Source organism: Scyliorhinus torazame, chromosome 18 (assembly GCF_047496885.1).
Source record: "Scyliorhinus torazame isolate Kashiwa2021f chromosome 18, sScyTor2.1, whole genome shotgun sequence".
NCBI lineage: Eukaryota > Metazoa > Chordata > Chondrichthyes > Carcharhiniformes > Scyliorhinidae > Scyliorhinus > Scyliorhinus torazame.
The window spans coordinates 35,426,191-35,440,418 of record NC_092724.1 but is presented as its reverse complement, the minus strand read 5'-3'; the positions used below and the strand labels follow the sequence as shown (position 1 = coordinate 35,440,418).

The 14,228-nt window shown below is 44.5% G+C and overlaps 1 protein-coding gene across 1 annotated transcript in view; it reads right to left on the bottom strand.

Annotated features, from left to right (window-relative positions):
* LOC140395776 (uncharacterized) overlaps positions 1 to 14,228 on the bottom strand; it is a 187,344-nt gene that overhangs the window by 119,460 nt on the left and 53,656 nt on the right. The window contains exons 53-66 of the mRNA XM_072483934.1: positions 13,298 to 13,458; positions 13,144 to 13,211; positions 11,143 to 11,303; positions 10,288 to 10,314; positions 8,776 to 8,922; positions 8,307 to 8,471; positions 7,825 to 7,989; positions 7,351 to 7,509; positions 5,306 to 5,473; positions 4,824 to 4,985; positions 4,340 to 4,504; positions 3,903 to 4,055; positions 3,358 to 3,477; positions 1,109 to 1,269 (exon numbers count right to left, since the gene is read on the bottom strand). Coding sequence (XP_072340035.1) covers positions 1,109 to 1,269; positions 3,358 to 3,477; positions 3,903 to 4,055; positions 4,340 to 4,504; positions 4,824 to 4,985; positions 5,306 to 5,473; positions 7,351 to 7,509; positions 7,825 to 7,989; positions 8,307 to 8,471; positions 8,776 to 8,922; positions 10,288 to 10,314; positions 11,143 to 11,303; positions 13,144 to 13,211; positions 13,298 to 13,458 — 1,982 coding nt within the window. The remainder of the gene's footprint in view (positions 1 to 1,108; positions 1,270 to 3,357; positions 3,478 to 3,902; positions 4,056 to 4,339; positions 4,505 to 4,823; positions 4,986 to 5,305; positions 5,474 to 7,350; positions 7,510 to 7,824; positions 7,990 to 8,306; positions 8,472 to 8,775; positions 8,923 to 10,287; positions 10,315 to 11,142; positions 11,304 to 13,143; positions 13,212 to 13,297; positions 13,459 to 14,228) is intronic.

The following is a 14,228-nucleotide window of genomic DNA, read 5'->3' as shown; positions in this document are numbered from 1 at the left end:
CATTTGCGCTGGCACGTTTGGCACGTCGCCGGCTGCTGGAATCGGCAAGGCCGCCGATTCTGCAGCCCGGATGGGCCGAGCGGCCTCTCCAACATGACAGAGTCCCACCGGCGCCGTTCACCCCTGGTCGCTGGTGTTGGGAACGCTCGGGGGTGGGCCTCCCTCACCGGGGAGGGCCTCTGATGGTGTCTGGCCCGCGATCGGGGCCCACCAATCGGCGGGCCTCCTTTCCTCCGCCGGCAATGTTATATCCCTGCGCCATTTTTGTGCAGGGCGGCCTGGGGGAGGAAGGCCACTGCGCATGCGCTCGTTGGCACCTGCCCAACTGCGCATGCGCGAGACCCAAGGCGCCGCATCTTTTACGTGGCGCCGGGTCTCCGATGCCGCGTCGAGGTCCCACCCATGCAAACCGCACCACGTCCCTGCCAGCCCCACAGAGGCCCCAGAATGGAGGTCCCATACCGGCCTCCCCGAACAGGCGCCGGAATATGGCGACTAGGGGCTTTTCACAGTAATTTTTTATTATTATTATGAGAATGGGGGTCGAGATTCTCCGACCCCCCGCCGGGTCGGAGAATCGCCGGGGGCTGGCGTGAATCCCGCCCCCGCCGGTTGCTGAATTCTCCATCACCGGATATTCGGCGGGGTCGGGAATCGCGCCGCGCCGGTTGGCGGCCCCCCCCACCGAGACTCCCTCCAGTGCGCATGCGTGGGAATGCCGTGAGCGCCCGCTAACGCTCCCGCGCATGCGCCGCCCGGAGATGTCATTTCCGCGCCAGCTGGCGGGGCACCAAAGGCCTTTTCCGCCAGCTGGCGGGGCGGAAATTCGTCCGGCGCGTGCCTATCCCCTTAAGGTTGGGGCTCGGCCCCCCAAGATGCGGAGCATTCCGCACCTTTGGGGCGGAGCGATGCCCGACTGATTTGTGCCATTTTGGGTGCCAGTCGGCGGACATCGTGCCGATACCGGAGAACTTCGCCCGGGGTCTGGGAACGGGTGCTGACGCCAGAGTAAAACACTCCGGTGTTTACTCCGGCGTCGGCACTTAGACTCCCGTTGGGAGAATCCCACCCAGAATATTTTCTTTCAAAATTACTTGGACAACCATACCTCTTCACGAAGTTTGCTTGAGTTTGCTATATACAACGGCGAACTGAGATTTTGTAGGCTTGATGTGAATGACAGTGTGAGCACAGTGAAGGTTACATTAAATTCTTTTGCCTGTGTCCCTTGATTTGGATTGACTGTTACAGGAACGATGGGGGGTTCCACTATAAAAGCAAAAGATGCAGAAAGAATTGAGGTCACAAAATCTACATCTATTCAAGTATAGATGACAAGTTATTAGTTCAGATTTATTTGAGACTGGTGAAGATACAGCTTTGGCTGTCCACCTCTGTTTAGTTGGCCAAAGATTTCTAATGGCCTTGCCAGCAGAAATTCTTACTCTTCCATTGTTCGCTTGAATTTGGTAACCTCTAAGTCAAGCAGGAAATCTGTTAACCAATAAGATTGAAGTATTCCATCTACAAAACTATACAGCCTAATTCCCAGACTTGTCTCCCTATAACCACGATTCAGTAATCCCCACCATCTCAGAACTTTTGTTTCTTTTTGCGCAGTTAGCCCATTAAGTTTGTTACGAATGCTTCTTGCATTTAGATATGAAGCTTTCAAATTTGTTTTCATGTTAAATTTCCATACTCTTCTACAATTCCTTAGTGCATAAAGACATCCAACTGTTCTGTCTGGTTACCATCCAACCCATTGCTAACCTCCACTCTTACCTCCTCCTTTCAATTGGGGTTTCTAGTGCCCCCTGCAACTGAATCCTCCCCCTCCAATTTTGTTTAAAACCCTTATCTACAGCCCTAGTTACACAATTCGCTAGAAGTGTGGTCCCAGCCTCTCAATCGAGCAGGAAATCTGTCAACCAATCAGACTTGATTATTTTATCAGTATTTGGCATGACTATGGTAACCCACTTTAACAACAGTGATTTTGGTGCAGATTCCATCAGCAAAAACTTCTGCAACACAGCCTGCGAAAAGAGTATAATTGGCAGCAGCTTCCACATTTTCATGTTTAACTGGACATATGCAGACTCCAGGGGCGTCATTCTCCGACTCCCCGCCGGGTCGGAGAATGGCCGTTGGCCGCCGTGAGTCCCGCCCCCGCCGAAGTCTCCGGTACCGGAGATTGGGCGGGGGCAGGAATCGGGCCGCGCCGGTTGGCGAGACCCCCCGCTCAATTCTCCGGCCCGGATGGGCCGAAGTCCCGCCCAGAAATTGCCTGTCCCGCCGGCGTAAATCAAAGCTGGTATTTACCGGCGGGACCAGGCGGCGTGGGTGGGCTCTGGGGTCCTGGGGGGGGCGCGGGGCGATCTGGCCCCGGGGGGTGCCCCCACGGTGGCCTGGCCCGCGATCGGGGCCCACCGATCCGCAGGCGGGCCTGTGCCATGGGGGCACTCTTTCCCTTCCGCCTCCACCACGGCCTCCACCATGGCGGAGGCGGAAGAGACTCTCCCCACTGCGCATGCGTGGGAAACTGTCGGCCGCCGCTGACGCGGGGCACCAAACGCCATTTCCGCCAGCTGGCGGGGCAACAAACGCCATTTCCGCCAGCTGGAGGGGCGGAAATCCCTCCGGCGCCGGCCTAACCCCTCAATGTTGGGGCTCAGCCCCCAAAGATGCGGAGCATTCCGCACCTTTGGGCCGGCGCGATGCCCGTCTGATTGGCGCCGTTTTTAGCGCCAGTCGGTGGACATCGCGCCGTTGGGGGAGAATTTCGCCCCAGAAGTCGCTCTTAATTTTACTCTGAAACAATGTTGATTACTGACATTATGGTCTATCCAGGGAGATCTGTCTGAAGACTCAAATAACAGAAATTCAACAGGCTGGAGAAGCCACACACGGAGTATCCCACTAATGTAGCTTCCTGTACAGCCATAAACTCAGATTTCTCTGATTTTCCAATAGTTGTAATATCGATATGATACATTGCACCTGGATGGAATCTGCATAAATCTGTTCATCAATTCTGTTTAAAATTTCATTAGGTTCCATCTGCAGTCCACTGATCCAATGTTACTGCAACCTGGCACTCAATATGTGCCCAACGTCTGATCAGGTTAATTGTGCGGCTGAATGATGCATTCTCCCAAATCACTGCCCAAAATATGCATGAGGGAGAGATCTGCTTCCACCTCTCTATATTTCCAAACATCAGAGATATTCCAACTTACAGAAATGGAAAACATTTCAAATGAAGGGACAAAAACACTTCTTAGAGAAAGATCTAAATAATTGAAAGAACTCCTCTACAAAAACTATACAGCTCATTGTTGTTGCTGTGTGTACCTGTCATTCGGCTGGTTGTTCGTGTTGTAAATGCTTCACTGGTGGTCACGGGCACAGCTGAGTGTGTTTGAGTTTGAATAGATGTAGAAGGAGTTTCTCTGCCTGACGGTGTCGATGTTTCTGTTGCACAAAAGAGAACATTCAACATTGTTACACAGCGTTCATATATCCGACAGTCATTCAATTCCATTGTGTTCAGATTATGAAGCTGCTGCTTTAGCTGGATATGGGGTGAAATTCTGATGTTAACACAATGAGTCATATTGAGATTTAATAATGGAGCATAAACCAGCCCTGCTTAAATTGGAGCTCGATCGGCAATATGATTATCAACCTACTGAAGCTCAATATGAAAATCTTTCCGTGGTCAACAAGTCCTGGAGTGGGAACTGAACCCACAGCTTCTGTTTCAAATGCAGGGACACGAACTACATTCTAGAGCCAACACAATCATGGACTATCTTTCCATCCTGTATTTCTAACTTTGCAGTAGATTGAAAAGATTCAGAAAGTTGCAACTGATAAAAGAGCACTCATGAACTCACGACTTGTTGAGAGGAGGGATGTCGTCATTGTTGTTGATGCTTCAGGGGAGGCTGCTGTCATTGTTGGTGCTAATGTGCTTGATGAGGGAGGAGCTGGTGTGGAGGTTTGTGCTACAGTGGATGTCTCCATATTTGTCGTGAAATGTTCTGTTGCTGTTATCGAAATAGAGGACAGCCATAATTAGATATGCAGACATGGAGCAGCATCCTAACATTCTAACCGGAAGGTCGCCTTCATAGTCTCATATATCGTTGGCTAATTAACATGGCCTGGCAAGGCAGCAATGGGCAAAAGGCATTTGCACCTTATTCTGCTCTACATTATCATAGCTGATAGAAAAATATACTTTGTTGTTAAATTTCCATTACGTTTTTAGAGTTGAAGCAGGTGAAACATTTCAGAATCATAGAACTGAGCAGAGAGCACTCATACTCACCACTTGTTGAAAGGATTGATGTTGTCATTGTCGTTGCTTCAGGTGTCGTTGATTCAATGGAGCTTGCTCCAGATGTTGGTGCAAGTGTGCTTGGTGAAGTTGGTGCTGATCTGGATGTTGCTGCTTCAGTGGAAGTCTGTGTATTTGTTGTCGATACTGATTGCTCTGTGATATAAAAAGTGGACATTGTTATTGAGGGAACTGTAAAGGATGGATAAATATATAAAAGTTTTTATTCATGTGTGTGTTATAATTTTTATGAAATGACATGTATATGGGAATATAATGAGCTGGATAAAATAGCCTCGAAATGTGAAAACATTAGAGCACTAATTGTGTTTTACATCTGATTAAGCCTGTGCAATTATAGGAAACAACATACTGGTGCAATCTCCTGATGGTTTTTGCTGTTTACTTCCATCTTCCAACACTTTCAAATGATTAATATTTGAATTGCTGCATAAGTGTGATTTTGTGTGCTCACCACTTGTTGATGGGAGTGACGTAGTGTATGTCGACTCTTCAGCTGTTGATCCTTCAGTAGAGCCCACTGTCGATGTTGATGCTGTTTGACTTGTTGCGGGACTAGATGATGAGGGGGTCAACGATGCTGTGGTTGTCAGTGTGCTTGTAGTTGATGATTCTGCTGTTATTATTGAAAAATGTAATGATTTTATTCCATGTAACAGCGAGCATGGGTAATATATTATATTTTTTCCACATCACATGTCCATTATCTTGTTCATACTCATGCACCATGGGCTTTACTGAGTAATTTAACTTGGCTCTGTTTTGCCTGAAGGTACAGCTCCAAGGAAGATGAGCACTCGATTGTTCCATGTTTAATTATAGCCAACAGCAAAATACAATATTATTGAATTTTTATACTGTCTTTGTGTGGTTCTAACTCTCAGTTTTTCAGGACTGAGAGTGGAATTAGTGCAAAGAGTGTTTTTGGTTACTCACCATTAGTTGATGGGGGTGGTGCAGTGCCTGTTCTTGCTTCAGTAGTTGGTGCTTCAGTGGAGCTCACTGTAGGTGTTTCCGCTGTTGTAATTGTTGAGATGGAAGCTGATGTTGAGCTTTGTGCTGCTGTGGATATCTCCGTAGCTGCAGCGGATGTTTTTTCTGCTGCTGTGGAGATAGGTGATAGATTTAGAATGTGTACAAAATGCATGGAAAAACACGCAAAACCTTGAGTCCAATAATCATTTTCCTTGAACTCCCATGTCGTGGATATTACTAATGTAACCTTGACATGTCATAAGATCATGAAAGAGCAAATCTCATCTGTACATTGTCCTACTTGGGGCGTTTGTGGACAGCCACATGCTGTACTACATACATACAGTACATACAGAACATACAGAATTTACAGTGCAGAAGGAGGCCATTCGGCCCATCGAGTGGGTGAGTAAATTTGCAGACGATACTAAAGTCGGTGGTGTTGTCGATAGTGTGGAAGGATGTAGCAGGTTACAGAGGGATATAGATAAGCTGCAGAGCTGGGCTGAGAGGTGGCAAATGGAGTTTAATGTAGAGAAGTGTGAGGTGATTCACTTTGGAAGGAATAACAGGAATGCGGAATATTTGGCTAATGGTAAAGTTCTTGAAAGTGTAGATGAGCAGAGGGATCTAGGTGTCCATGTACATAGATCCCTGAAAGTTGCCACCCAGGTTGATAGGGTTGTGAAGAAGGCCTATGGAGTGTTGGCCTTTATTGGTAGAGGGATTGAGTTCCGGAGTCGGGACGTCATGTTGCAGCTGTACAGAACTCTGGTACGGCCGCATTTGGAGTATTGCGTACAGTTCTGGTCACCGCATTATAGGAAGGACGTGGAGGCTTTGGAGCGGGTGCAGAGGAGATTTACCAGGATGTTGCCTGGTATGGAGGGAAAATCTTATGAGGAAAGGCTGATGGACTTGAGGTTGTTTTCGTTGGAGAGAAGAAGGTTAAGAGGAGACTTAATAGAGGCATACAAAATGATCAGGGGGTTGGATAGGGTGGACAGTGAGAGCCTTCTCCCGCGGATGGATATGGCTGGCACGAGGGGACATAACTTTAAACTGAGGGGTAATAGATATAGGACAGAGGTCAGAGGTAGGTTCTTTACGCAAAGAGTAGTGAGGCCGTGGAATGCCCTACCTGCTACAGTAGTGAACTCGCCAACATTGAGGGCATTTAAAAGTTTATTGGATAAACATATGGATGATAATGGCATAGTGTAGGTTAGATGGCTTTTGTTTCGGTGCAACATCGTGGGCCGAAGGGCCTGTACTGCGCTGTATTGTTTTTGTTCTATGAGTCTGCACCGACCCACTTAAACCCTCACTTCCACCCTATCCCCGTAATCCAATAACCCCGCCAAACCTTTTTGGTCACTAAGGGCAATTTATCACAGCCAATCCACCTAACCTGCACGTCTTTGGACTGTGGGAGGAAACCGGAGCACCCGGAGGAAACCCACGCAGAAACGGGGAGAGCGTGCAGACTCCGCACAGACAGTGACCCAGCGGGGAATCGAACCTGGGACCCTGGCGCTGTGAAGCCACAGTACTAACCACTGTGCTACCGTGCTGCACACGGTACTCTTTGATGATAGTCAGTAAAACGTTTCTACACTTGAAGTTGGTGGAATTCTGCTATTCAAATTGATAGCCAAAATCATGTCACCTTTTTTGTTAACTTTCCTTGGTATGTTTTTATACTTGCAGTCAGGGAAATGGATCAGAATATTAGAGCTGAGCAGAGAGCACTCATTTAAAAAAAAAAAATGTTGAGTAGCCAATTATTTTTCTTTTTCCAATTACAGGGCAATTTAGCATGGCATATCCACCTAACCAGCACATGTTTGGGTTGTGGGGGCGAAACCCACGCAGACATGGGAAGAATGTGCAAGCGGCACACGGACAGTGACCCAGGGCCGGGATTCGAACCCGGGTCCTCAGCGCCGCAATGCCAATGCTAACCACTGCGCCATATGCTGCCCTCAGAGAGCATTCATACTTACCACTTGTTGAAAGGATTGGTGTTGTCATTGTCGTTGCTTCAGGTGTCGATGATTCAATGGAGTTTGCTACAGATGTTGGTGCTATTGTACTTGGTGTGGTAGGTGCTGATCTAGATGTTGGTAATGCAGTCTGTGAACTTACTGTCGATACTGATGGCTCTGTGATTTAAAAAGTGTACATTGTTATTGAAGGAACTGAACAGGATGGATCAATCTAAAATGTTTCTTCGTATTTGTGTTATCATTTCTGTCAAATGACATCATATGGAACGATAATGAGCTGGATAAAATAGCCTGGAATTATGACTACATTAGGGCACCAATTGTGTTTTACATATCATTAACCTTGTGCAATGAGAGGAAACAACATATTGCTGAAATAATCTCATGGTTTTTGCTATGTACTTCCATCTTCCAGCAGTTTCAAATGATTCATCTTTGAATTTTAGTATAAGTGTGATTTTGTCTGCTCACCATTTGTTGATGGGAGTGACGTAGTGTATGTTGACTCTTCAGTTGTTGATCCTTCGATAGAGCCCACTGTCGATGTTGATGCTGTTTCACTTGTTGCGGGAGTAGATGATGGGGAGGTCAGTGCAGCTGTGTATGTCTGCGTGCTTGTAGTTGATGATTCTGCCGCTAGTAGTGATAAAGGTAATGATTTTATTCAGTTAAACCGGGAGGCATGCGTGATTCATTATACTCTATCCTCAACGGTTGTCCTTTATATCTTGTTAATACTCATTGAACATGGAATTCACTTTGTAATATAACATGGCTTTGTTTTAACTGAAGGTACCGCTCCACGAGATATGAGCACTAGATTGTTCCATGTATAATCAGAGCCAACAAGATAATATTATATTATTTTTATACTGCCTTAATGTCTTTCTAACTGTGAGTATTTGCCAAGACTGAGAATGGAATAGGTGCAAAGAATGTTTTTGGTTACTCACCACTTGTTGATGGGGGTGGTGTAGTGCCTGCTGTTGCTTCGGTAGTTGATCCTTCAGTGGTGCTCACTGTAGGTGTTTGCGCTGTTGTACTTGTTGAGATGGAAGCTGATGTTGAGCTTTGTGCTGCTGTGGATGTTTCCGTAGCTGCAGCTGAGGTTTCTTCCCCTGGAATGGAAATAGGTGATAGACTTAGAAAATGTACAAAAAAGCATGGATAAACAAGCAAAAAACCTTCAGCCCAAAAAACAACTTACTTGAACTCCCATGTCATGGACATTACTAAAGTAACTGAGAAATGTTAAAACATCCTGAATAAGCAAATGCTGTCTGCACATTGTTCTACTTGGAGCAATTGTGGATAGCCACATGCTATATTCCTTTGATAATCTTCGGTAAAGTGTTTCTGCACTTGGAGTTGGCAGAATGAATAGAAATGGTAGAACTGATAAGAGAACAGTCGTCAACTCACCACTTGCAGAAGTGAGAGATGTCGTTATCGATGCTTCTGTTGAGCTCAGTGTGGCTGTTGTTGCAATTGTACTCATTGAGGGAACTGCTGATGTAACAGTTTGTGCTGTAGTCGAAGTCTTTATGTTTGCAGCCGACTGTTCTGTTGCTGAGGTTAAAATAGGTGACAGCCTTAAAGTGCTATACAACATGTCTGGAACAAGATCCTAACATTATAGCTGAAAATCCACCTTCTTAACATGATATAGAGTGCCACAAAGTAATGGCCATGTTGCAAAGCAAATATACAATATTTATGCGAACAACTGCGCCAAGAAGGCATTCGGCGAAATGCTCCATGGACACCATTCTCTATCTTTGCTCTGATTACACACTTCTTCTTCAATGCGGTTTCCTGAAATCTCACTGTTTGGCATTTCAGCAGAACTATTAAAACACATTTGATTTGAATGGCTCAGCATTGCCCCTAATGTTAAACAATCATTTTCCAATTAAGTGGCAATTTAGCATGGCCAATTCGCCTACCCTGTACATCTTTGAGTTGTGGAAGTGAGACACACACAAACACAGGGAGAATGTGCAAACTCCACATGACAGTGACCGAACCCGGTGAGATTGAACCCGGGTTCTCAGCACTTGGAGGCAGCAGTGCTAACCACTACACCACCGTGCCGCCGATGTTAAACATTCATACATAAATATCTCACAGCATCATTCCATAATCAATCTCTTCTTGCCCATGTCATTGAGAATCTGAGGAATATGATCAAAAACTCCTTGTTCAGAGTAGCCACTGATTATTCTGACTGAATGATCATTCTTGAGCACTAGATTTTACTTTTAGTTCACCTGTTCCCCACTCAATAGATGCTTTAGCAACTGGGATTTCCATTTCTGAATTTTAAGCGTTTGATCAATACCTTTTCAGGAAATCAGATTCACCACTTAGTTTAAGTTCTACAATAAAGTACAAATAAAATTCTTGCATGATGTAGCACCTTTCACGAACAACAGATATCCTTCAGCACATGAGAGGCAACAAATTACTTTTTTGGAGGATAGCCACTGTTGTAATGTTGGAAGCTCACATACAGCAGTGCGATCATGGCCAAATAAACTGTTTTCTGTGATGTTGGTAGAGAGATATCTCCTTGCTCTTTTTCACAATAGTGTGTGGAACATTTAACTTCAGTAACTTCAGAGTCAGTAATGAGTGCAGCACCCCACTGGTGTGTCAATATAGATTTTTGCACTTTAGTCCTGCGGTTGGACTTGAACCTGCATTTCTTTGAAACATTGGCGAGAGTGCACCCAACTGACAGAAGAATGAATGTTTATCTGTTTATTAGTTCGAACGCGGTCCTAAACTGAGCATGAGAGAATGAGCTTAGAATTTCAGTATGATACAGAGAAAGCTTTCACAACATGTTTATTGTCCCAGGTCAGGTTGTTGTAAGATTGAAAAGATATTAAACAACAATATTAACAGAACTGAGATAGTTATCATACTTACTGGTTAAAACAATTGATTCATGGTAACCTGAAATCAAAAATGAAATGGATAACTTAAGAAGGTTCAATTGCTTTACGTTAAAATTGCAATTAATTACATATGGCAGCTATAGAACATAGAACATACAGTGCAGAAGGAGGCCATTCAGCCCATCGAATCTGCAACGACCACTTAAGCCCTCACTTCCACCCTATCCCCAAACCCAATAACCCCATCTCACCTTTTTGGATACCAAGGGCAATTTAGCATCGCCAATCCTCCTAACCTGCACGTCTTGGACTGTGGGAGGAAACCGTAGCACCCGGATGAAACACACGCAGACACAGGGAGAACGTGCAGGCTTCGCACAGACAGTGACCCAGCGGGGAATTGAACCTGGGTCCCTGATGCTGAGAAGGAGCAGGGCTAACCACTGTGCTACCGTGCTGCCCACTTAGACAAGTGTCAGATAATGTGATGGCTTTGATAAGATATTGCACATTTTCAAAGCTAAACTTTTCAAAACTCGAAAGTGGATTTAACACAATAACTGTTTTTGTTCATTTAGCTGTTTGCTTTCACCAATGATTAGGCTAGAGCCAGCAGAGCAACAGGAAGGTGCGGCCACCTGATCAGGAGTTAATGACAGTGAGTAAGAGGTAACAGGCCAAGAGTAGGGAAGCCAACAGAGTCGCAGAGAATCAGTCGGCAAGGAATGAGAGTGAGCCAAATTATGGTAAAGTTCGAGCATTGCTTGCGAGTGAGGTGGTAGTAGGATGGCAGAGCAGCAGGAGCGGGAATGCCTCAGAAATAAATATTCCACCAGGTACAATGTGTATAAAATCAGATCAATATTTAATTAAAATGAGCACTTACCATTGACAAAGAGGCTGTTGCTGTCCAGTGAATACGGTCCGAAGGTGGTGATGCCCTGCGTGTTGTTTTGAAATTCATGGTAGAGTAGAACTTTGTCAACTTGGGCAGTAGCACTCCAAGTGCAGATTGCCTCAACCGTACTGCTGCCATCACTTGCAAGTCTGCCACATGAACAAACCAAGTGGTTAATTTGTTTTTAAATTTTAACTTAATGCAGAATCATTGAATGGCTGTTTTTTTGTGTTCAGCGGCAAAGCATGAGCACTAGCCACTTGCCTCATAGAAAGCACTGCGTATTGATTTAATAATAATAATAAGTGCTTATTGTCACAAGTTGGCTTCAATGAAGTTACTGTGAAAAGCCCCTAGCCGCCACATTCCGGCACCTGTTCAGGGAGGCTGGCACGGGAATTGAACCGTGCTGCTGGCCTTGTTCTGCATTACAAGCCAGCTGTTTAGCCCACTGTGCTAAACCAGCCTAGACTCCTTGTTGAATTGAGGCTTAACTTTCTGGGGATTTCTCACAGTAATGCCAGAGTGGGAAATGGGAAATTTCGACAAATCAAATGATTTCACTGATTGCTCGCACTAGGTGGATTGGGGTGGGAGTGAGTTTGTGTTGGGGTGGGTGGGTGAGGGTGTGGTGGGTGTGGTGTTGGCGCATCCACAGTGAAGCTTCATTTTTCCTGAACTGACAGAGCAGTGGATCATAAGCTGCAAATTTAGGATGTCTGCATTAACCTGCACTGTATTGACAATGAAAGCTGACTAGGCGCCATCGGAAACCCTGTAAATTCCAGGTCAATAGTTTTCAACATGAAAAAGCTACGCTTAGAATTTGTTTGCAGGATCGATGTCTGAAGTTATTTATGTGATCGTTATTTTCTGAATGATGGTACATTACTTGGTGTTTGAAATGACAGTGAGGACTTTTCACGCTTCTGTACGTTTTGGTGTCTGTACACGTGGACAAGGCCGAGGCTATTCAGTGGTATGAGGATTAGTCAAGTTTTACCCAGAGTAAAGAGAAATTAACCTTTGGACAAGGTATCAGGTTTTAGACGGTACCCAACACGGGGGCTGGCAGCTGGGTTTGGGAGGGTGGCTGTGTCACTTACATGGTGGGGTCAGAATACTTCAGAAAAGTTTTTGTTGGGCACAGGGTACCTGATTAGGAGCCACACCTCTCACCATGTGGTTGACATCCGTGCTGCTAAGTTTTACGAAGTGACCTCGCCATGTGACCCGGGCACCTCATACCACTGACAAAATACCATTCAAGGAGGAAGAAGCCCTTAATGGTGTATTATTTGGATGCTTAGAGTGGCCTAATTAGTTGTGGGCAAGCAGGCGGTTTATTATCTCCCACTGGTCATTAAATACCAATTGAAATGGGTGTGATGCTGCAAATACGGTACCCAAGTTCATGTTCCCAACATGGCAACCCTGCTGTGCTCTCACACACCCATCCCCCTTGGGAAAGGGGAGATGGAGTAACATGTAAAATTCTGGCCATTGTATCTGATCGCAATTTGTTGTTTTAGATTAAGTAACAATAAACAAGTGCATTGGAGCGGGTGTTTCAAACTGAAAACTGCAGTTTTCTCTGCCCTATTATTTCAAGATGTGAAGGAGGACTACATGCAGCCACCCTGTTCATCTATAGCTACATTATCTAATACCTGAGGCAAAGTCATTCTCTCAGAGAGCCATGAGTGTGGACATATTTCACAGTCAGAGTTTTGAAGTGACTTCCGCTTTGTGAGGTAGATCATGGAATGAGTTCTCTGAAATGGTGGAAGATTGGTTTTGTGGTGTTTGCAAGAATGTAGTTTGGAAATGACCTCACCAGACTATGACATTGAGAAAATCATTTTCTACCACTTGTAAAATTTTACTTTGGTTTTCTGAAATAAATCCTGGTCACTGGAACATCAACATAAAAATGCAGGTGTGGATTCAGTTTAACTTGGACTGTCCAGAATAATGTTAATTTCTTACCTGAAAGACACAGACTGACAAGTTCTGAATTTTGACTTGACATTGCTATTGCCAAACAGATTATTGAGCTGTCAGGAATTAAAATTTTGCATTTTAGTATGAAAAATACATTGCAATCGAATACTTTCTTTCAAAATTACTTGGACAACCATACCTCTTCACGAATTTTGCTTGAGTTTGCTATATACAACGGCGAACTGAGATTTTGTAGACTTGATGTGAATGACAGTGTGAGCACAGTGAAGGTTACATTAAATTCTTTTGCCTGTGTCCCTTGATTTGGGTTGACTGTTGCAGGAACAATTGGGGGTTCCACTATAAAAACAAAAGATGCAAAAAGAATTGAGGTCAAAAAATCGACATCTATTCAAGTAAGGATGACAAGTTATTGGCTCAGATTTATTTGAGACTGGTGAAGGAACAGCTTTGGCCATTGAGTTGCCCAGAGACTTCTAATGGCCATGCCAGCAGAAATTCTTACTCTTCCATAGTTAGCTTGAATTTTGTAAACTCTCAATCGAGTAGGAAATCTGTCAACCAATAAGATTGAAGTAGCTTCAGAGAAGATGAAGCAGGAAATAATAAACAGGAAGTATTTATAAAATTTAAATCATTGTTCAGGAACTGAAATAAAGCGTGTTTGATGCACTTTATCTACGAGGAAGACAGAAAAGAGCAAAATACAACCGTGACATTTGATGATTTTAAATAAAAAAAGTCTGCTACATAAATTTTCTTCGAAGGAACTATGAATTCACCCTGATTTAACTTTGTGTTCAGGATCAGAGAAGGTGTTCAAATATAATTCTGGCATACCATTCCATTAAATACATTGTTACTTCTGATTGAAATAGATTTGAATATTTCATCAACATCTGGCACGACTATAGTAACACCTAACCCACATTTACAACAGTGATTTTGGTGCAGATTCCATCAGCAAAAACTGCTGCAAATCAGCCTGTGAAGGAAAAGAGTATAATTGACAGCATCTTCCACATTTTCATGTTTAACTGCACATATGCTGTTAATTTAGCTTCCGATACAGATACAAACTCAGATTTCTCTGAGTTTTCCAATAGTTG